Source organism: Brachyhypopomus gauderio, chromosome 8 (assembly GCF_052324685.1).
Source record: "Brachyhypopomus gauderio isolate BG-103 chromosome 8, BGAUD_0.2, whole genome shotgun sequence".
Classification (NCBI taxonomy): Eukaryota; Metazoa; Chordata; class Actinopteri; order Gymnotiformes; family Hypopomidae; genus Brachyhypopomus; species Brachyhypopomus gauderio.
Genome location: NC_135218.1, coordinates 7,697,125 through 7,719,426, shown reverse-complemented (window position 1 = coordinate 7,719,426; position 22,302 = coordinate 7,697,125). Strand labels below are relative to the sequence as shown.

Here is a 22,302-nt window from a genome sequence, read left to right as displayed (position 1 = left end):
TGCAGGTGACCCCTCTCACAGCTCTAAAGTTTGCTGAGCTGACGGTGAGGGCAGGCTTCCCCAGAGGTGTGATCAACATCCTGCCTGGATCAGGTGGGCGTTACACTGGCCTCGCACCTGGAAACGCACTTATACACACATATACAAACATATAAAGCAAAAGTCGACATTATTGCCAACATAGCAGTTTCACTTTATCTTGTTAAATCATTTGAAAACATTAAATTTTACAGGTCAAATAAATTAGTAAACAACAACAGCAAAAGTTGTGAGAGTAGTAATAATATTATTATTATTATCATAATACTTGCTCATACATGGAGTTGATGTATATGCCTGATCAAAAATGCCACATGAAGTTATTCGTTCTGCATGTCAGCAGGATTAGAACAGCTCCCTGGATCTGAGCTAATGTCATGTGTGCTCTGCCTCTGTATTGTCCCTGTCAAATAACAACTGAACAATCATAGCTGCATGGAATGAACCTGCTAAGTGATGAATGTTTCAGGTTCTCTTGTGGGCCAGAGACTGTCAGACCACCCTGACGTGCGTAAGCTGGGCTTCACTGGCTCCACGGAGATCGGCAAACAGATCATGAAGAGGTGAGCAACCTTTGACCTTTAACCCATGTGCAGACTGACAGCCCTGAGCTAAATGCTGGGTAACCGGCTTCATGCCGTGTGTGTGTGTGTGTGTGTGTGTGTGTGTGTGTGTGCGTGTACGCGTGCCGCAGCTGTGCCATCAGCAACGTGAAGAAGGTCTCCTTGGAGCTGGGGGGCAAATCTCCCCTCATTATTTTCCAGGACTGCGACCTGGACAAAGCCGTCAGAATGGTGGGAGTGCCTCTCGAAGGGTGACGGGTTAGGAATGTGGTCATGGCGCATTTCATGCCCAAGGCTGGTGATGGCCAGCGCCTCCTCACACACCTGGTGTCTCTCGCTCTGTGTAGGGAATGAGCTCGGTGTTCTTCAACAAAGGCGAGAACTGCATCGCTGCAGGCAGACTGTTTGTTGAAGAGTCCCTGCACGACACTTTTGTGCAAAGAGTGGTACGTAGGTGTATGAATACAGCAGATCTATGTATGTTCAAGCAATTACTTGTACTTTCATCAGAATTTTCTTTACATTTTCTGTTGTGGACAACAATTTTGTAATATTTAATAATTGTAATATTTAATAATTTAGAAATTAAGAAAACAATTCAAGTTTAAAATGTATGTAATGACTCATGTAGGGTTTGACATTTGGCCGTTAAAACCATACACAGTCTGAACAGCAAAGAGACAAACTCTTTGTTGGCCAGGAGGGGTCACTGCTGCGTTATTGAACTAAAGGGAAACTTGTTCAAGGTCAGACTCCAGCTGAGTGCTGTCTCTCTGTAGGTTGAAGAGGTGAAGAAGATGAAGATCGGTGACCCTCTGGACCGCTCGACAGACCATGGCCCCCAGAACCACAAAGCCCACCTGGACAAGCTAGTGGAGTTCTGTGAGCGAGGGGTGAAAGAGGGTGCCAGGCTGGTGTGTGGAGGGAAACAAGTCAGCCGCCCAGGTCAAAAGAATGAGTGTGTGTGAGTGTGTGTGTGTGTGTGTGTGTGTCATTCACAGGTACAAAGTGTTTTTGTCTTCATTCTCAGGTTTTTTCTTTGAGCCCACTGTGTTCACCGAGGTGCAGGATCACATGTACATCTCTGTTGAGGAGTCCTTCGGTCCTGTCATGATCATCTCTACGTTTAAGGACGGGTGAGTACATGGCTGCCGGCCGCCACTGTGAACCTCATGACTCCACCCCCGTCTAGCTGTCATTCTCCTGAGACGCCAACTCCCCCCCAGGGACGTAGAGGGCGTGCTACGGAGGGCGAATGCCACGGAGTACGGACTGGCGTCGGGCGTGTTCACGCGAGACCTCAGCAGGGCGCTGTACGTCAGCGAAAAGCTCCAGGCCGGAACCGTGTTTGTCAACACCTACAACAAGACCGACGTGGCCTGCCCCTTTGGAGGCTTTAAACAGTCTGGCTTCGGCAAGGATCTGGGTAAGGCTGAAACGTGTGTCTGTGTCTGTGTGTCTGTGTGTGTCTGTGTGTGTCTGTGTGTGTCTGTGTGTGTCTGTGTGTGTCTGTGTCTGTGTGTGTGTGTGTGTGTCTGTGTGTGTCTGTGTGTCTGTGTCCAAGTGAATACTTATTCAGTGTCATTTATTGATCTGTTCAAATCTGTTTTAGTATCTCTGCTACCATTTTTTTCTCTTCATGTCTTCATGTCCACCTAATAGGTCAAGATGCTCTAAATGAGTATTTGAAGACTAAGGCAGTGACCATAGAGTATTAACTGAGAGGAACGTCGGTGAACTCTCACTGTGAACACACGTGTCTTAGGAAGAGAAGGGGATTGCCCTGTTCCAGTCTGCGTGAAGACTACTGACAGAGACACTTTGGGTGAAATGTCCTGGTGCTGTTTAATCAATAAAGCAAAATCCAGTAGCTGAAGCTATAGCAGTACATCTGATTACCAATTCTACCCTCTCACCTCAGCCGTTACACCATCCTATCAGTAGTATTTCTTCACAAGTTTTAATGATGGTTTACAAATATATAATTTTTAAATAAAAAAAATAAAAGTCCAAGTTCAATAGAGGCTTCAATTACAGGCAGAATGTTTTTTCAAGAACCTGCAGGGTATATATTGCACATATTGATGTCAATGTTTAGTAAATTGTATGACCGGTGCTGTTTGTTAATTCAATAACATATTTCAGTCATGTACCACAGAAAAGAATAAAGTGCATCCATTATGTTCACACTGTATGGTTTAGGGTGTTATGTCATGATTCATTTCCATAAATACATCAGGAAAAACAAGCTTGAAAACTGAATCGAAACTGTACTAGTAATATTGTTAATGCTAGCTAACATCATCGCTTGTTGGACGTGTTCTTTCCATGTCTCATCCTGACATCTGTGATCTCTTATACTGTTTGCACATCAAACCAAAAGAACTGATTACTGCCAAACGGGTGTGGAAAAGGCCTTGATGTAGACAAGACCCATCCCAGTTAGGGCTGTCCAGCGTGTGAGGGGCGTAGTGTTTAAATTGGAATAAAGGTCTGTGCAGGTTGATCTACTACTAGACTGTGGTAATATATTATGGACTTCTGGAAAATAATTCATCCAGAATTCTGGAACAGAATTCTTCCATTGAACAGGCTGGTGTGGGACATTGTGTGTCAGCGGACCTGAAGAGAGATGCTTTAATCTGAGGACGACCATGACGATTGTGGAGTCTTCCTCGGTCATTGTCCAGCAGGTTCTGATCCCTTTCCTGCTTGCTGGACTGGGGATGGTCCTGGCGGGTCTTGTACTGGATGAAGTTCAGGTGGGTGCTGGGATCCGTGGAGGTGTGCTTATGCTTGACAGTTGCATTGTGGTTAATTTTTCTTGTTGGGATGATGTGTTATGGAATTATTTTAAATTAAATACATGTTATATATGTTATATGAAAAAGACAGTTGGTAACATATTGCATTAAGTGTAACACTTTCGTTATATTTTTTATTAAGGTGGTAAAACCAAGTTCCCTTAATGAATATTGCTTAAAGCAGATATCAATAAAAACCCCATAAACAAACCATAAACGTTCACAGAAATTAGACAAAATTATTGTGAGCAAAGCAGTAACGATAATCAGTGTTTTCCAAACTTGTGAGGCACTGTGTTTTACCTTATCACTGCGTAACCTCCTACAGTTTAGTAACTTGTACTACAGTTTAGTAACTAGTCTTGTGAATGTTAATTGCTTTGTTAACATTACCTACTGTTTATTAATGGTGAAGGTCACGATTTGCAAACGTTACTTCATGCTGTAAATAACATTCATTAATGAAAGCTCTGTGGAAAGGGTCAGTGATGCAGATATAAACCATGTGTGTGTGTGTGTGTGTGTGTGTGAGAGAGAGAGAGATGGAGAGGGAGTCTGTTTGTTTAGTGAGAGCAGAAGGTATCGTGACCACCTTGACACGCAGTATGAGGTCAGCTTCTCAGAGCTCTACCCCACTGCAGTCTGGGATTCCAGTTACTGTAGTGGCTTCATCATCAAGGCCCTGTGGACTTTCAAATACATGTGTCTGCAATTCTGATTGTAACAACAGTCATTTGCAAATTGCTTATACTTAAAGAACTGATGGATATTACTCGCAAGGAGGAATTGTTATACTTCTGTATCCTTCTGCATTAAGTCAATACTGATGATACTTCACTGTAATAATGTAACGATGTAATAATAATGATAGTATTAATAACAGTGGCCAACAAAACTGTAACTTTCTTCCACAAGTTAAAATAGATGGACAGTACTTTTTAAAAACAAGGTTGTCACTGCGCTAAAAGTATGTACAAATGCACTTCTAAAATGATGTGTGTCTGTTTGGTCTCAGAAACATATCCACATTCTCTTCAGTATTCACATTACATGTTTCCGCTTTTCCATTGTATACATAATGTCATTAACACACACATAGAAAACAACAACATTGGTAGTAGAGAGTATTTTTGCCCCGCTTATGCCCTGCGATGCCCGTTATTACCCCATGTTATTACCCCTTGTTATTAACCCCCTGGATTCTCTCCCAGTGAGGCAGCAGCAGGCCCAGTTCTGCAGGAGATGAAGCCACAACGTCCGCCCGTCCTCACACCTCCCGCCTGCACAACTGTGACATGTTTGCTTTGTATTTTAGTCTCCCTCGTTTACAGTGGAAATGTGATTTATGTGTCTTTAGCGTAGAAAAAAACACCATATTGGAGAAGATTCGGGTGGCATACAGGCCACTGTGTATTTATAGCAAAACGTTGGTGTGACACTGAGAATGTTCAGAGTGGCAGACAGAGTGCAACATACTGTACATACTGTCAGCCTCATGCAATCTGGGTGCTGTCAGTCTCGTGTAACCTGGGTGCTGTCAGTCTCGTGTAACCTGGGTGCTGTCAGTCTCGTGTAACCTGGGTGCTGTCAGCCTCCTGTAACCAAGGTATTGTCAGTCTCGTATAACCTGGGTACTGTCAGACTCGTGTAACATGGGCTCTATCAGACTCGTGTAACCTTGTGTAACATGGGTAATGTCAGCCTCGTGTAACCTGGTTACAATCAGCCGGCAGCTCTTGGCAGCATGTAAGCAGTGCCTTTGGTGCAGTGGTCCTGTTGCATAACAGCCCTTGATAAGGACAGAGACTATGAGCTGCATTGACTTGCGTTGATGTGAGTTGACACTGCGGGACTCCTGCCGTGCACAGAGACGGGGCCGTGCATTTAGAACAGGATGTGCAACACTGCTCCCATGAAACAGAGGTACCTGCAGATGGTGGGGGGGTGAGGTTTTGATGGTCGCCTCCTGCCTCAGGGTCACAGTTCTGCTGAGTCATTCAGCTCCTCTGCTGTCCTACAGCTGACCTCGGGGGGTAAGAGGGGAAGTGCAGGCCGTCTCCCCCTTTAACCACATGGAGAAATACCAAAGGAACAATTATGGACTGACCAGCTGATGCAGAGACTTGAGAACACGAGACAGAGTTAAAGATGACATTGTCTCTGCAAGGATGTGTGTGTACGTGTATGTGTGTGTGTGTGCGTGTGTGTGTGTATGCGCATGTCATCCCACACCTGTCTGCAAGGGGAGGGAAAAAGACGTCATACCAATTCAAAACGGAGGGGGCAGAGCCTCTGAACAGAAGACAGAAATTAGTTTTTTTGAGGCATCAGGCTGCAATCAGCTTATCCCTCCCACACACAGTCCTCTGTGACATACTCGGGAGAGAGAGAAGAGAGTCTACCTCTGGAGAACAACTTGTTTTCTCTCCCCCTTGTTTTCTCTACTTCAAGACTCTCTGAGTAGCACCTGGACCGAGCAGCCGGACTCCGACAATCCCTGTACGAACTAGACCGACTCTCAAGAAGATCTCAAACCGAAGCACGATCTGGAACTTTCAAACAGGCATTCTGAACCCTGCTGGATCATCAGCTAGCTGCACCTGCTCCAGTGATCGAGCGTGTGTGTGTGTGTGTGTGTGTGTGTGTGTGTGTGTGTGTGTGTGAGTGATGATGAGGGGGGACCTGCTGCAGAGTGTGACCGCTGAGCAGCGGAGGACACACTCGGCAGAGAAGCTGGCAGCTTTCTGGGTGTCTCTCTCGCAGCGCACCAAAACACTCTTCCGACCCAGACAACGCGGCACCACTTTCCACAGGAGTCCCTCTGCAGCAGGGCTGCTGAAGAGTGAAGTATAAGGGTCTGTGTGTGTGTGTGTGTGTGTGTGTGTGTGTAACAGAGGACGAGATTGAGAAGAGATTGATTTCTAATGTAATGTTTGCTGTGGACAAGTGTATCATTCCTGAGGGAAACTAGTATGTTAGGCTGTGTGAGTCTGTCTGTGTGTGTGTCTGTCTGTCTGTCTGTCTGTCTGTCTGTCTGTCTGTCTGTCCAGACATAGGAGGGACCTCTACTGATGATGATCAGATCTGCTCTTAGAACACAATGACATAAAAAAAAAAGAAATGAAAAAAAAGCAACTGATGGGAAACGCCACAGTGACAGAGCAAAGAGGGAGGAGGAGGTTCAACAGGTCCAGGACCATCACCTGCGTACTGAAGGCCAATCAGATGCCACTGCTCTGGTCAGAGGAATTTCACCTTCAACCAATCAGTCGTTACACCTGGATCTGAAATCTGCGTATGGTCAAATGAATCAAAAACCTGTTACTAATTCTGCGGTGCCCGTTTGCCCTTTTTGACATCACAACCATCCCTGTGTTGTAGAACTTGGACTCAGCAGGTACTGGAATGACGGGAAAAAGAAAGCTGTGCTCCAATTGCTTAGTTTCCAAAGCAGCCTTGGTGACCCCACAGCAAACCTGATTGATCAAATAACATCGATTGATCTAGAACTGAAATATATGCCACATAAGTGTCGAGGGTTAACGTGTAAGCTGATGTGGTTTGCCAGTGGATATCCTCCAGAAAGTTCCGTATGCATCACTGCTCATGTGATGCTGCCTTACCTTCTGTCAGGACTCACCATGGTGAATACATTGCAAGTATGCAGTATGTGTGTGTGTGTGTGTGTGTGTGTGTGTGTGTGTGTGTGTGTGTGTGCAGCTCAACACGGCTATTTTATCTTAGCTTAGTTATGTATTGAAATGTTACATGTTGTTGTTTGTTGAATCATCTTGCTGAATGTTTTTTGAATGTTGGTTGTTTGTGTGTGCTCCTGCATGCATTTCAGCACTTGGAAATGTTTAAGGAAATCTCAGAAGTGTTTATCTTGGTTCCTGCTCTGGTGGGCTTGAAGGGAAATCTGGAGATGACTCTGGCGTCTAGACTTTCCACAGCAGTGAGCACACACACTCACACACACACACACACACACACACACACACACACACACACACAAACAAACACTGGTCTGGTTATCTTTCCTCTTCTCTTACAGGCCAACACAGGGCAGCTGGACAGCCCCAAGCAGTGGACCCTGATGGTGTCGAGTAATCTGGCACTAATCCAGGTCTGGCAATATGGTACAAATCCCCCCCATACACACACACACTTAGTCACTTAGAAATACATACACACACAGCTTTATTACCTTCTCTGTTCATCTAAATTCTATATTTCGAAGTTATTTCCTAAAAATCCCCTAATGCCCTAAAAATCCCCATCAACAAACACACAAAACTGGATTTTTTCTATAGACTATTGCTCAGGTTGACCAATCGTCCATATTTCCCGGGACATGTCCGTATTTCACGTCCTGTCCTGGGCATCTCGGGTTTTTTTTTTAAGTGAGGAAATGTCCTGGTTTTTAAATTACCTTCCTTGGACTATCATTTGCAATTGGAGTTTTTGTTGTTGACTTTTACTGAAAAGCATTTTTAATAGACCAATTGTAAATATCATGTTATTGTAGGATTACGTGGGCCTATGTTAAGTGAGTGTATGCCACAGTATATGTGCCATAGAAGTACAATAATATGAGCTCAAGCTATGACGAGAATTACCCTGTAAGAATAACGTGCCGTTAGGAAGAATCGCTTTGGACACCACAGCAGACTCTGGGGAAGGGCATCATAACTAATATACAGTCTAAAACACAGTATAGGCCTAGTGTATGTCGTGCATGAATTACATTGACAGTGACGGTCCATAATGATCCAATATACGCTTTAGAATTCCTCACTGAAAAAAACATTTCAACCACATATCCTGCCCTACGATATGTAATTAGATGTTGTGCGTGGTTATCTCTCCGAATCGTGTAAACATAGGCTGCTTCCTGCCCACAGCTCATACATGGGGAATAAGTTAATCTTCAAGGCTTTTGCACTTGAATTAGTTAAGCTTATCCTGCTAACGCTGCACTAACAGCACTAGCACGGCAACTCCAAAGTCAAGTGAAGAATCCTGTTAGGATGTTCGCAATGAACACAGCCATCTACTAATAGCCTATAGCAGCTTGGCTATGTGACAGACTGGGTTTTGGCCTAAATGTCTTGGTCAATATGCCCAAGACATACAACATGTCCTGTCAGAATTTCATGTATGTCACAACAGGCTACCGTTGTCAAACGTTATTTGCAGATTTGCTGTACATAACGGATAACCAACGATTGATAACGGTTGACCAACAGCATCAGACTTCAGCACAGTGTTGTGACATCCTTTTCTTAAAGATAATAGAAATGTACACGTTGACGTAATAACAGACGTACACGTTGCCCTTATGCAACTGTCACAACGTTTTCAGACGTTTGGGACATAAATAAACAAACAGCATACATTTCTCTGCAATTGTTTTGAAACCATTACATATATGTAATGTATGCAACCCATGTATTAACCCTTTGAGAGGGTCATTGCAATGCTGAAGTGCTCAGTGCTCAGATTATTTCACTCATAATTCGTCTTTTAGCATATTAAAAAACCACATGAATATAAATTGATCTTCACTGCAGAGGGGCTTTAAGGCTACACCTAACCATAACCCTAACCCTAATCTCAGTAGCAATTTTTAATGTACGTTTAGGTTTTCGAATGATAATAAAATAATAATAATAAATTTTATTTAAAGCGCCTTTCATAAACACCCAAGGACACTGTACAGATAAAATGGGAGAAAGGTCAGGTACAGCAGTATATAATATAAAACAATTAAGAGATATTAAAAGCAGTCCAAATGATAGTACAAACTTTTTCCCCATGGTTATACAAACTATGCCCTGCGCACGCACGCACGCACACACACACACACACACGACTCAATCAACAACGCTCTTTTGCCAGTATGACCCACTTCTCTCCATGCATCTTGGCCAGGTGCAGGCCACGGTGGTGGGGTTTCTGGCCTCTGGGGCTGCAGTAGGGCTGGGGGCGTTGAGCAGGGCCAGATTGGATCTCCAGCAGGCTGCGGTGCTGTCTGCCAGTGGAGTGACCACAGCTTTCATCGCTGCCCTCACTTTGGGTCAGGCTCCCAGCATGCTTCACACCTACTTTTCAGTGCATTTGTCCGTTTCTCACTGTGAATCACAGGCCTTCTCCTCGATGTCACTAAATAAACATGACGTGGACGATCAGAACCATTGCAAACAGGGCCTGTCACACTCAACGGAGAAAAAACTGAAACCCTGGTTGTTTTAGTTGATGCTGTGTTTGTAGGGCTCGTGATGGTTGGAGTGATCACTGGATCTCGGAAGGTGGGCATCAACCCCGACAACGTGGCTACACCCATAGCGGCCAGCCTCGGTGACCTCATCACTCTGCTGCTGCTGGCAGGGGTCAGCAGGTTCTTCTACCACTACAGAGGTGAGCTCTGTTTACCAAGAATCTGTCAGAACAACTCATCTTCAAATATTTGCACATCCTAGTAAGTTTGAGCTGAAAGCCAAATACAGATCTGTGTCCATAAATTTTGTAAAGCATAAATGCTGATTGTTTGTCTGTTTGACTTTGAATTGGAGGTAAATTTTGATGGGCAAACAATGGGGTTTCTGAAATTATTTGTGATGAGAGGATAAGACTTTTAAAAACCTCGAAATGACTGATGAAGTTTATTTAACGTGTTTATGCTATTTGACCACTAGAGGGCAACGAAGGGTGTAAATAGTATTTTGCAGAGTCAACTGTAAGAACCATTTCTTGAGTGTGGTTAGCATTGTGGTTAGCAGGTTCATAGGATTAAAACATTTCAGTTGTTTTTTGCATAGTTGGTCAGTTTGACATGTTACACAGCTCCCCACCATTTTCAAAACACTGCTTAGAGTGCTTAAGTGTCAGTGTTTTTAACTGTCAGTGTCCTGTTCTGTTTCAGAGATGTGGTATGTACCTCTAGTAACGTGTGCCATATTCCTCTTGCTCATCCCTTTCTGGTTGGTTTTCGCTCGCCGCAGTCCACCAATCAGAGAAGTGCTGAGGTCTGGCTGGCAGCCAGTCATCATTGCTATGCTAATCAGCAGGTAGTTTCTTTAGAACAACGCTCTTCTGTGCCTACCAGTAATTATGCTGCTACATAAAAGGTCATCATCAGAAAACAGCCTGTGAATGTAAAGTTCCTGTCATATTGTCTGTTCACAGCACAGGAGGTTTGATTCTTGGTAAGACTGTTAGCGAGCGTCGCTCTGAAGGCATGGCTGTGTTTATACCCATCATTAATGGTATGTTGGAATTTAGAGAGAGAGTACTTAGAGGGGTGCTTGTAGACATAATCAGTGCTGTGTTATTTTTTTAACACCGAGCCCAGATACTTCATTCATCTGATCAATGTTACATCCCTATTACATCCCACATACGTTTCTGGTTGGTTTTTGTTTGCCACAGTCTACCAATCAGCAGAGGTGTCAATTCCAGGTTCAGAAAGTAAAAGTCCTCACCAGGATTTTGCTCAGACTTCCTGGATTGTGTTGATTCCACTAATTTTACCTGGATTGCATTAATTAGAAAATCTAGCAAGCTTGAGCAATACCCTGGTGAGGACTTTTACTTTCTGAACCTGGAATTGGCACCTCTGCCAATCAGAGAAGTGCTCAGTTCATTATTGCTGTATTAATCAGCAGGTAATGGCTTGAGAACTGTAATATGATCAGTTCATAGCACAGGATGTTATGCTTATAATATTATGCATAACTATTACTATCAGTCAGAGCCGGAGTGGCTAATCGGGCAATTCAGGAGAATTCCCGATGGGTTGGCTCGTGTCAATCTCTAGTTTGAGCCGATTGGGAGGGAAAAATAAGTCTGGGCCGGATTAGGGCATGAAACTCCCAGGCTGAAAAAGTGGCCCACTCCGGCCCTGCTATCAGTACTATATTATTCTTAATCCCAAACCCAAATACTCCATCTAACTGATAAATATTACACTTCTTATCATTCTTAATCACCTTTTCTATTAATTAATGTAATAACTTAAAATGACTACTTTTTCAATTACTTAACATAGTGTATAAATTGGCTTGCATGTTTATCAACATGCCTGACATTTTAATCTATAATAATAATAATAATTAATTATTATAATTAATAATAATTAAATAAATCTAAGCAAAGGATGTCTCCTGCAAAGCTCATAGTTCTGTCCACTTTGGACTTTGGTGGTGGTGAAGGAGAACAGGATGAATCAGGGCTCAAAGACGGTTTTATTGCTCTTATTGTTCCGAATGATCTTACGTTTCAAAAGTGTGTGTCTTATGTTTCAACAATGCATTTTCTGTCCTTTATCACCATTTATCTCTTCTTGCAGTGTTCAGTTAAATGCTTTAAGTTCTTTAAATTCTTAAAGCGATTTTCACTCATGTCCTCCTCCTTTCTACATGAGGCACTCTCTGCACACACCTCACTCTACAGCTCGCCTTATTTACATGCTGCCCTGTCCGTGATCTCTCTATACACAGGCTCACTTGCACAGCAGTTTACAAAAGCTTATGAAACTCATCCTGAAGTTTCTAAATGTCATCCTGACGTTTCAAAACCTCATCATAAAACTTAAAAATGTCACCCTAAAGCTTGTAAACCTTCAAGTTTGTTGACTTGAAAACCATCAAGTTGACACTAATCTGCAATGGTGTGTACTCAGTATCAGCCTCAGTATTAGCAAATACATTTTTTGTTTGCTTTTTTTAAGATCTAGAAACACAGTAGCCTGTTGAATTAGCCTGTACATGTAATGTGGACTTTGCCATCACAAAACCCTGAAATGAGGAGACATTCAGTTTTTGACTTAATATATAATGCCACAAATGTGTAGTAATGCTCCCGTCTGCCTTAGGTGTAGGAGGGAACCTGGTGGGCATCCAGACTAGCCGCATCTCCACCTATCTGCACTGCTTCAGCATGCCTGGGGTTTTACCCTCCTGCATGCACCAGCTCTGCCCTCATCCCTGCATGACTTTCTGCTCCCCAGGTCAGAGCACAGCCAGAAGTCAAAGGTCAAAGGCATCATTCCCATCTGTCATCTCATTTTCACGCTGTTGATCATATCTAGGGGTCCCCAAAAGGCCTGACCATTGAATATATCAAGAGGATTGGTCATTAAATGTGGCAAGAAGGCAAATCGGTAAAGGTAGAATGTGGCCTGATCGTTAAAGGTAGAAAGAGGCCTGATCATTAAAAGTAGAAAGAAGCCTGATCGATAAAGGTAGAACGAGGTCTGATCGTTAAAGGTAGAAAGAAGCCTGATCGTTAAAGATAGAAAGAGGTCTGATCATTAAAGGTAACTGTTGCGTGTTGCTGTTCCTGTTCCAGGCGGGAGCGCTGCCTCTGCTAGGGTTCTGTTGCTGCTGGTGGTTCCAGGACATCTCCTCTTCCTGTACATAGTAGACGTGCTGCAGGGAGGACACGCCCCCCAGAGCCTTGCTTTCATCTGCTGCTATCTGTGTGCTGCTCTGCTGCAGGTCAGTGGCCATAGGAGAACACAAACACACCCACCCACCACTGGTTATTTAAAAGTTAATCCAAATCAAATCAAATATATTTGTATAGCGCTTTTTAGGGATGCACCGAAATGAAAATTCTTAGCCGAAACCGAAAACCGAAACACCGAAATACATTATGCCAATTATTAGTAACATTGGATTTATGGCTAACCTCACTAAAATCAAGGCATTGCTATTCAAAGAATAAATCAACTACAAAATTTGATTTGAAAATATTTATTTAGCACTGACATTACAGTAATGCATATTATAAAATAAAATTAGTGGTGGGCCATTAACGGCGATACCGCTGACAACGGCCGACCACTAATTAAATTAAACTCGCTTGCAGACCGTTTTTATCTGAGAGGATAAATATATGTATTTTATACGAGTTAAATTTAATTATAACTGACTGGCCTGAAAGATAAATATAAATTCTCTCAGAAATGTCGTTTGCTTGGCAAAACATAACGGGGCTCAATGTGCTCCATTAGCCTACGAAATCCCTACGACAGAGAACGGCTGATCGTCTAAGGCAACGAGTTCCATAATTTTTGGTGTATTGTCCTTTGCCTCGGCGCCATCACTGGAAAACTTTTTTGCTAGCTTTATCCAAATAAGCGCGTGCAGGTGGCGATTTTTGCTTGCGTCATCACAGCACATTGTTTCGGCCGTGTTGTTTTGGTGATGAAAATGCAAATTTAAGCCATTTCGGCCAAAAATTTTCGGTGGCCGAATTTTCGGTGCATCCCTAGCGCTTTTCATAACACATGTTGTCACAAAGCGCTTTACAGGATTTACAAGGTTAACAATACTATGGGTTAATAAAAATAGTTAATAAAAAGTTATTTAAAAGTCCATCCATTGTCATCAGCTTTATCCGGGTTCGGGTTGCAGGGGCAGTAGCCTAAGCAAAGAGGCCCAGGTTTCCCTCTCCCTAGCCACCTCTTCTAGCTCCTCTGGGAGGATATCGAGGCGTTCCCAGGACAGCCAAGAGATATAATCTCTCCAGCGAGTCCTGGGTCTTCCCCTGGGTCTCCTCCCAGTTGTACATGCCTGGAGTGCCTCCCTAGGGAGGCGCCCAGGTGGCATCCGGACCAGAGGCCCGAACTACCTCTCCTCTCCTCTCTAGGAGCAGCAATTCTACTCCAAGCCCCTCCTGGATGACCGTGCTTCGTACCTTATCTCTAAGGGAGAGCTCGGATACCCTGCAGAGAAAACTAATTTCGGCTGCTTGTATTCGCAATCTCATTCTTTCGGTCACTACCTTGAGCTTGTGACCATAGGTAAGAGTCAGAGCTTAGATTGATCAGTAAATTGAGAGCTTTGCCTGTTGGCTCAGCTCTCTCTTCACCACAACGGTGCGGTACAGCGTCCGCCAGGGCCGGAGTGGGCCCCTTTTTCAGCTCAGGAGTTTCATGCCTAAATCCGTCCCAAAATTATTTTTCAGCCCAAACTAGAGATTGACATGGGCCGGCCCATCGGGAATCCTCCCGAATCTCCCAATTAGCCGCTCTGGCATCCGCAATACTGCAGCCGCAGCACCGATCCGCCTGTCAATCTTTCGTTCCATCCTTCCCTCACTCGTGAACAAGAACCTGAGATACTTGAACTCCTCCACTTGAGACAAGGACTCATTCCCGACCCAGAGAGGGCACTCCACCCTTGTCCGACTGAGTACCATGGTCTCAGTTTTAGAGGTGCTGATTCTCATCCCGGCCGCCTCGCACTCAGCTGCAAACTGATCCAGCGAGAGCTGCAGGTCCTGGTCCCATGATGCCAACAGGACCACATCATCCGCAAAAAGCAGACACTGGATCCTGAGGCCACCAAACCAAACCCCCTCTGCCACTTGGCTATGCTGAGAAATTCTGTCCATAAAAATTATGAACAGAATTGGTGACAAAAGGCAGCCCTGGCAGAGTCTGACTTACTGCCGGCCATGTGAACCAAGCTCCTGCTCTGTTTGTAGAGGGACTGGATAGCACGTAGCAGCGGGCCCTGTACCCTATACTCCCGGAGCACCCCCAGAGGAATCCCTGAGGAACACAGCCGAATGCCTTCTCCAAATCCACAAAACACATGTGGACTGGTTGAGCAAACTCCCATGCACCCTCTAGGACCCTCTCAAGGGTGAAAAGCTGGTCCAGTTTTCCACGACCAGAACGGAACCCACATTGTTCCTCTTGTAATTGAGATTCGACTATCAACCGGACTCTCTTTTCCAGTACCCCTGCATAGACCTTACCAGGGAGGATGAAGAGTGTGATCCCCCGATAGTTGGAGCACACCCTCCGGTCCCCTTTCTTAAAAAGGGGAACCACCACCCTGGTTTGCCAGTCCAGAGGCACACACAATGTTGCAAAGACGTGTCAGCCAGGACAGTCCCACAATATCCAAAGTCTTAAGAAACTCAGGGCAGATCTCATCCAAACCCGGAGCCTTGCCGACAAGGAGTTTCACAACTACCCTGGTTACCTCAGTCTGAGTGATGGGCAACCCCCCGTCGGAGTCCCCAAGCTCTGCTTCCTCTATGGAAGATGTGATGGTGGAATTGAGAAGATCCTCAAAGTATTCTTTCCACCACCTAATAACATCCATAGTCGAGGTCAGTAGATCCTCAGCCCCACTGTACATAGTGTTGTAATTTTAGAGAAAGTAGTTTCTTCACAACTCTTCTTACAGGCAGAACATGTCTTGGAGTTATTTCAGACTGGATTTAGATCCCATCTAAATTCCTATATGACTGAGGTGCTGATACTTGGGCCCAAAGCTGCTAAAAGCAATTGGGCTGATATTCTTCTTACCCTAGATGGTTTTTCAGTAACACTTAAATCTATGGCTAAAAGCTTAGATGTCCAGAGGTGGGTAGAGTATTCAACAATTTTACTCAAGTAAAAGTACTGTTACTTGAACCAAATGTTACTCAAGTAAAAGTATGCATCCAAAAATTTACTTGAGTAAAAGTAAAAAAGTACTTTGATTAAAAGCTACTTAAGTAGTGAGTAAATGCATGAGTACTGTCTTGTGTCAATACATCATGTGAAATTGAATTACTGGAAACAATGACTTTTAATGATAAAAATAATTTATTATAAATATAATATGTAAAAATTATTTATTATAAATAATATGTATTTTAGTTTGTTCCTAATTATTAGGCCTGTGTAACTTTAATGTGTTCCACAAAGGCACTAACTGATGAGACTGTCAGCCAATACGTGTAGCTACAAATTGACGCCAACTGAATCTGTTTGTAGCAAACTTAATCATCATATATTGCTAGTGTGTACCATGGTCTCTGGTGTGTACATTCGGAGTGTGAACTGGTTTTTAGTATTGCACTGCGTTACATTTAATAATTCCATCATACAAACGTTATGCTTCAGAGATATAGCATTACACATAATTATACATACGGCAAACTTATCGCATCGTGTTTCCTCAAATTTGATGTTGAGTACTTGTAGGCTGAAATGTCCACACGTTTGGCAGACACAACTGACAGCGCATTATATAACTGTCCCTTTTACACGTTTGTAATGTAAACATTGGCTGTATGTGAGGCCAGGGATGCTTGGTAGTCACTTTCTTGCTACCGGTGGGGAACGTTTGCGTATGTGATCACGTGACTTTGACTGGCTTCATTTGATTGGTCATACTCGGGTGACGAGAGGTTGGTCAACAGAGTAAATGTAACGCATTCCTACCCACCTCTGTAGGTGTCACTATTGATTCAGATCTTTCATTTGACACACACATATGCAATGTCACTAAGGCTGCCTTTTTCCATTTACGTAATATCGCCAAGCTGAGACACTTATTTTTGTTAGCTGATGTAGAGAAGCTGATCCATGCTTTTTTCTCGTCAAGATTGGACTACTGTAATAGTCTTCTAATTGGATGTTCTAAACAGTTCATAACAAAGCTACAACTTGTAAAAAATGCTGCAGCTAGAGTCCTAACTAAGGCTAGAAAATTTGATCACATTAGTTCCACTTTCGTGGAATTACACTGGCTTCCAATTAAATGTCGAATTGAATTTAAAATTCTTCTGTTGACCTTTAAGGCATTAAATGGTCTTGCCCCACAATATCTGAGTGAACTCATTGCTTACTACAACCCATCTCGCCCTTTGTGCTCCCAAAATTATGGATTTTTCTTTCTGGATGTTCCAGAAAATTGTAAGACTACAGCCGGAGGCAGAGTTTTCTCTTTTAAAGCCCCTCAATTATGGAATAGCCTTCCAACCCCAATCTGAGATTCTGACATAGTTCCAATCTTTAAATCTAGACTTAAGACTCACCTATTTAATCAAGCCTTCAGTTAATATTCCCCTTGTAAGGTGTGGTGCTCGGGGGCCCCTAGACGTTGAGACTTCTGGTAATCTGAGATATTGATGCTGTCATCCAGCTGTGTCATGGCATCACTCTAGTTGTGACAATGACTTGGCTGGAAAGCAATGTCTCAGTGAGCTCTCATGACTGTGGTTATCTCTGAACCCCTCCCTTTAGTTATGCTGCTATAGATTACCCTACCGGAGCCACATGCTAATCACTGGCATGTGAGCTATGTATCTTTAAATCAATGGTTGTTTATATTGATGTCCACATACTCTACCTGTATTGTCTATCTTTTTGCATGCTTTTACGTGAGATGATTACATGCAAGCACCTACACGCATCTAGGAGATGGTCTGGCTTCCTGGTGGATGTGCTGATGCCGGGGTTGGATGTGCCATTGCCCCAAGAGGATGTGCAGATGCTAGCTCGTACCTGAGGCTCACCATCTGCACTGAAGGGACTGTGACTACTTGGCCGGGGAACTAGAACCATAACTATAACTATAGAACCACCTTTTGACCACAAATACAGATTTGTGCTAGCGGGCCGCCCAATGGATAATGGGTTCCCTTTTGAGTCTTGGTCCTCCCAAGGTTTCTTCCTAATCCCCACCATCATAGGGAGTTTTTTTCCTGCCACTGTCGCCATTGGCTTACTCATTAGGGATCTGGACACATACAATTGTAAAGCTGCATTGTGACAACATGTGTTGTAAAAAGCGCTATATAAATAAGCCTTGACTTGCCTTGACTTGTTGGTCAGGAACCGCTTTACCTTCCTGAGTTGACTAATGGTTTGCTAGAATCTTCTCATCACTTTCAGTGGTCTCACCGAACTCTTCTCATACCCGAGTTTTTGCCTCCGCAACGGTCAAAGCCGCAATACGCTTGGCCCTCCTGTACCCGTCTGCTGCCTCCGGATGTCCCACGAGTCAACCAGGCCAGATAGGAATCTTACTTCAGCATGACGGCCTCCCTTACCCGAGGTGTCCACCATCAGGTTCCGGGATTGCCACTATGACAGGCACCGACAACCATGCGGCCACAGCTCCAGTCCGCCACATTTGACAATGGAGGCGCGGAACAAGGCCCATTCGGACGCAATGTCTCCAGCCTCCCTCGGGATGCGGTCAAAGCTCTGCTGGATGTGGGAGTTAAAGACCTTTCTGACCGGTTCCTCTGCCGGATGTTTCCAGCAAACCCTCATGATACGTTTGGGTCTGCCAGGTCTGTCTGGCATCTTCACCTGCCATCTAATCCAACTCACCACTAGGTGGTGATCGGTTGACAACTCGGCTCCTCTCTTCACCCGAGTGTCCAAGACACACGGTCGCAAGTCCGATGACACAATTACAAAATCAATCATCGAATGTCCCGGTGCCATGTGCACTTATGAACACCTCTATGCTAGAACATGGTGTCCGTTATGGACTGTGACGAGCAAAGAAGTCAAATAACAAAACACCACTCGGGTTCAGATTGGAGAGGCCATTCCTCCCAATCAAGCCCTTCCAGGTCCTACAGTCTTCCCCCAGTAGGACAATGGGATCCCCAGAAGGGGCACCTTCCAGTATCCCCTCCAATGACTTCAAGAAGACCGGGTACTCCAAACTGCCATTTGCTGCATAAGCACAAACAACAGTCAGAGCCCGTTCCCCAACCCGAAGGCGTAGGGAAGCAACCCTGTTGTCTACCAGGGAAAACCCCAACACACAGGCAGCGAGCCGGGGAGCTATGAGTAAGCCCACTCCAGCCCTCCACATTTCACCCTGGGCAACTCCAGAAAAGAATAAAGTCCAGCCTCTCTCGAGAGAGGATTGGTTTAAGAACCCAAACCGTGTGTCGAGGTGAGCCCAACTATATCTAGTTGGTATCTCTGAGCCTCGCACATCAGCTCAGGCTCCTTCCCAACCAGAGAGGTTACGTTCCATGTCCCAAGAGCCAGCCTCAGTAACCGAGGATCGTACACCAAGGCCCCGCCTTCAGCCACCGCCCAATCCACAGTGCACCGAACCCCTAGTACTACCTCTATTACAGGTTACAGGTGGTGGACCCATGGGAGATCATAATTAGCCATTCACTGGAAATGTTAACCTTGAACACCACTGTCTCATGCCAGGACATTCATGTCTGATGAATTTATATCAGATATGAAAAGTTTCAATTGTCATGCATGAAGGCATGCAGCAGGATGACAAATTAAGTCATAAAAAGCAAAATGAAAGCAGTCTCTGTGTTACTCCAAAACAGCTCAAAGCACCTTTTGACTATGTGACTATGTTTAATCCCTGTGAATGTAGTGATGACATTTTGCGAGACTGCATCATGCAGGCTTACAAAACAAGCAAAATAACTGATAGGAAAAACAGCCCAATTGACTTGTCTTCTTTAACAATGAACACACACACAAATATTGGAAATGTGGGCACATTTAGACATGGAGAAATAAAGTAAGTCTTTGGCTGTGTGTGCAGTATACTTCAGTAATGGAGCTGTTACTGTTTAGGCACGTTTCTTAATGCCAGATCCTAATAAGGGCCATATGTGGGCAAAAGCAGACTCTTCATGCAAAATTCTGCTTCTGTGTCATGTGTGTGCATGTGCATGTGTGTGTGTGTGTGTGTGTGTGTGTGAGCAGGTGCTCATACTGCTTTATGGGGCGGATGTCATGGTGCGACTAACATGGCGGCATGCTCTGGACCCAGACAACATTTGCATCCCCTACCTGACTGCCCTGGGGGACCTGCTGGGAACCAGCTTCCTCGCCCTCACTTTCAGAATCCTCACAGTGAGTGACTGAGTGAGAGAGACAAGAGAGATATGGAATTGGAAATATGAATTGGAGATATAAATTGGCCGCATGTCTAAGGAAGAATCAGAACAACCTGTTTATAAAAAATGAAAGACTTCCACTTATATGTCAAAAAGTAGTCAATAACATTATTGGTTGCTTTAGAAATTCTAGTTCTTGCTCAACTACAAAATATGTCAGTAGTGCACTAATAAACCTGCATGGTGTGGAGATACATATAGTCCTGAAACTCTTCCATAAAGCACATAGCACTTTATAAGCAATTGGACAAAATCACATCACACAAGAATCACATAATCGCAAATCTGTTTCACAGCTGTCTTTAGACATAGACTTCCCTACTACAGAGGACTAAATTTCATTTTAAAAATGCTATTAAGTTGTCATAATTATTACATTCTTTGTAACAAACCCTGCCTGACATGCACAGCCCATGGTCAAGGAGTATCTTCCCAAGTATGTCTCCACCAGGCCTTTCATCCAGAAGTCCTCCAATTCTACGCCTACCTGGTTTGGGTACTTTTTGGTGTTCAGTCGGTAGAGCACGTGGTTAGTAAGTGAAAACATGGAGATGCTAAAACCATTATGCCCTCCTAGTATGACCATGATGCAAGGGCAAGGGCATTTGGGCTGTCTGTACCCAGTACCCAGTACTCTGAGCAGTTCACATGCATCTGTGCACTGTTTGGGTGCAGTACTCTGGGTCTGAGTTCTGTGCACTGACATCAGCAAACACATCACCTCCAAGAGTCAGCTCTACTGTCATAAGACAAAACATCCCATCAGGATTCACAAGTGAGGTGGTGTTCTGAGTCATCACCACTTTTATATTACTTCATTCTTCCCGGTTTCTTTCATATGTCCTTTAACCTTTGTTTGAGAAATATATGAGCTTATATGTGTTTCGTGGCAAATCCACTGTCCTGCCTTTCTATTTTCTCTTTTGTTTTTTCTCTTTTTCTTTCTTTCTTTGCTACAGAAATATGCTGCTTTGTCTTTAACACACTCACATGCTAAATCCTTGAGATTGTTGATCTGGGATCCTCTAGTTATTCACTGCTGTACTCTATTAAGCTGATCTGATTACTCTCGAGTCCACCACTACTCTATTCTACTGGATTTCTGATCTGAAAAAAATCTGGTCATCCACTACTGTGATCTACCAGATCCCTGATTTGGGAGTACTCTCATCATCTTTTATTGTTCTCTACTAAATCCCCAATCTGAGAATGCTACCTAGTCATCTACTGCTGTGGATGTACCTATACCAGGTAGATCTGAGAGTAATATCTAGTCATCTGCTATTGTGGTCTACCAAGTAGACCTGAGAATACTCTATAGTCATTTCTAGTCTAGCCTCTCTAGTCTAGAGTCCACCACTACACTGCTTTACCTTTTTCTGAGAATACTCTAGTCATTCAGAGTTCTACCAGATCTCTGATCTGAGAATACTCTCTGAAAACAGCTGTGTGCACATTGTTCACAGTATAGTAGTTCCACCAGCAAGTCTGATACTGCCCAGTTTGCTGTCCCCCACCAGGCTTTCTGTGCCAAAGACGCCATTATTAGACATCCACTACTGTGCTGTACCAGGTTGTTGTTATCTAGTGCTACACTGAGTTTTTTTCTTTCTAAAGTTTCATTTTAAATTTAGTGTAATACAGTATGAAATTCAAAGAGCGAAACTGTGCCACCGTCCAATTACTTCTAGATTGCAGTGATGTGTGGTCAATATGCATTATAGTATGCATTATAATATATGTGTGTATGTGTATGTAATTATTAGTCTTTCACCATGGTTATAAAGGTGATTTAAATATGAAGAACTATAATGTAGTTTTCACTTAAGCTCCAGAGTAAAGTGTGGATTACAATAGGTGATCAGGTGTGGCACATGCCTTCAGTCTGCCTTACTGTATTATCTGTATAAATCGGTGATGTCATTGGTAAGATACTCACTGCTGTGCACTATGATATGCATATTAAGCTGCCTGAACTATATGCTCATAGTCTATGCAAAGGAGACAATGCTAAGCTACTGTATACGTTAAACTTATAATAATAATAATAATCTTTATTTGTATAGCACCTTTCATACATACATGCAACTCAAAGTGCAACTTAAATGCATTTGTCCCACATGTTGCAAAATGTTATGCCATCACAGAAGACTTTGTCAGTGGTAACTATCCAATAAAAATGTTTAACAGTGTTAAAT

At 43.7% G+C, this 22,302-nt stretch overlaps 2 protein-coding genes and 1 long non-coding RNA gene across 9 annotated transcripts in view; 2 read left to right on the top strand and 1 right to left on the bottom strand.

The window, feature by feature from the left end:
* Nucleotides 1-2,796, top strand: part of aldh1l1 (aldehyde dehydrogenase 1 family, member L1) — a 12,341-nt gene extending 9,545 nt beyond the window's left edge. The window contains exons 16-23 of the mRNA XM_077014130.1: nt 6-93; nt 509-602; nt 734-833; nt 950-1,048; nt 1,382-1,547; nt 1,633-1,738; nt 1,829-2,028; nt 2,265-2,796. Of these exons, the coding sequence (XP_076870245.1) occupies nt 6-93; nt 509-602; nt 734-833; nt 950-1,048; nt 1,382-1,547; nt 1,633-1,738; nt 1,829-2,028; nt 2,265-2,320 (909 nt within the window). The 3' untranslated portion in view covers nt 2,321-2,796. The remainder of the gene's footprint in view (nt 1-5; nt 94-508; nt 603-733; nt 834-949; nt 1,049-1,381; nt 1,548-1,632; nt 1,739-1,828; nt 2,029-2,264) is intronic.
* LOC143521356 (uncharacterized) lies at nt 2,661-5,421 on the bottom strand. Its single transcript, XR_013132726.1, has 2 exons — nt 5,334-5,421; nt 2,661-4,095 (listed from the first exon to the last, which is right to left on the bottom strand). It is a non-coding gene; the product is annotated as an uncharacterized LOC143521356 (long non-coding RNA).
* LOC143521352 (solute carrier family 41 member 1-like) lies at nt 3,151-22,302 on the top strand. Of its 7 annotated transcripts, none has more exons than XM_077014138.1 (11): nt 4,054-6,701; nt 6,788-6,803; nt 7,254-7,361; nt 7,461-7,532; nt 9,341-9,485; nt 9,680-9,826; nt 10,332-10,476; nt 10,595-10,674; nt 12,282-12,416; nt 12,758-12,906; nt 19,911-22,302. In XM_077014138.1, the coding sequence occupies exons 3-11, from the start codon at nt 7,263-7,265 to the stop codon at nt 20,070-20,072; spliced, it is 1,134 nt and encodes a 377-aa protein (XP_076870253.1). In that variant the 5' UTR covers nt 4,054-6,701; nt 6,788-6,803; nt 7,254-7,262; the 3' UTR covers nt 20,073-22,302. The 7 variants fall into 7 exon arrangements, with proteins under 7 accessions (XP_076870249.1, XP_076870253.1, XP_076870247.1 ...); XM_077014132.1 differs by having other exon boundaries at nt 6,788-7,065; XM_077014134.1 differs by lacking the exons at nt 4,054-6,701; nt 6,788-6,803 and adding an exon at nt 3,151-3,364.

Coding starts and splice junctions, on each gene's coding strand:
- LOC143521352 (XM_077014132.1), top strand. CDS start 6,925: ATGCCACATAAGTGTCGAGGGTTAACGTGTAAGCTGATGTGGTTTGCC. Junction 7,533..9,340: donor GTAATCTGGCACTAATCCAG/GTCTGGCAATAT, acceptor CATCTTGGCCAG/GTGCAGGCCACGGTGGTGGG. Junction 10,477..10,594: donor ATTGCTATGCTAATCAGCAG/GTAGTTTCTTTA, acceptor GTCTGTTCACAG/CACAGGAGGTTTGATTCTTG.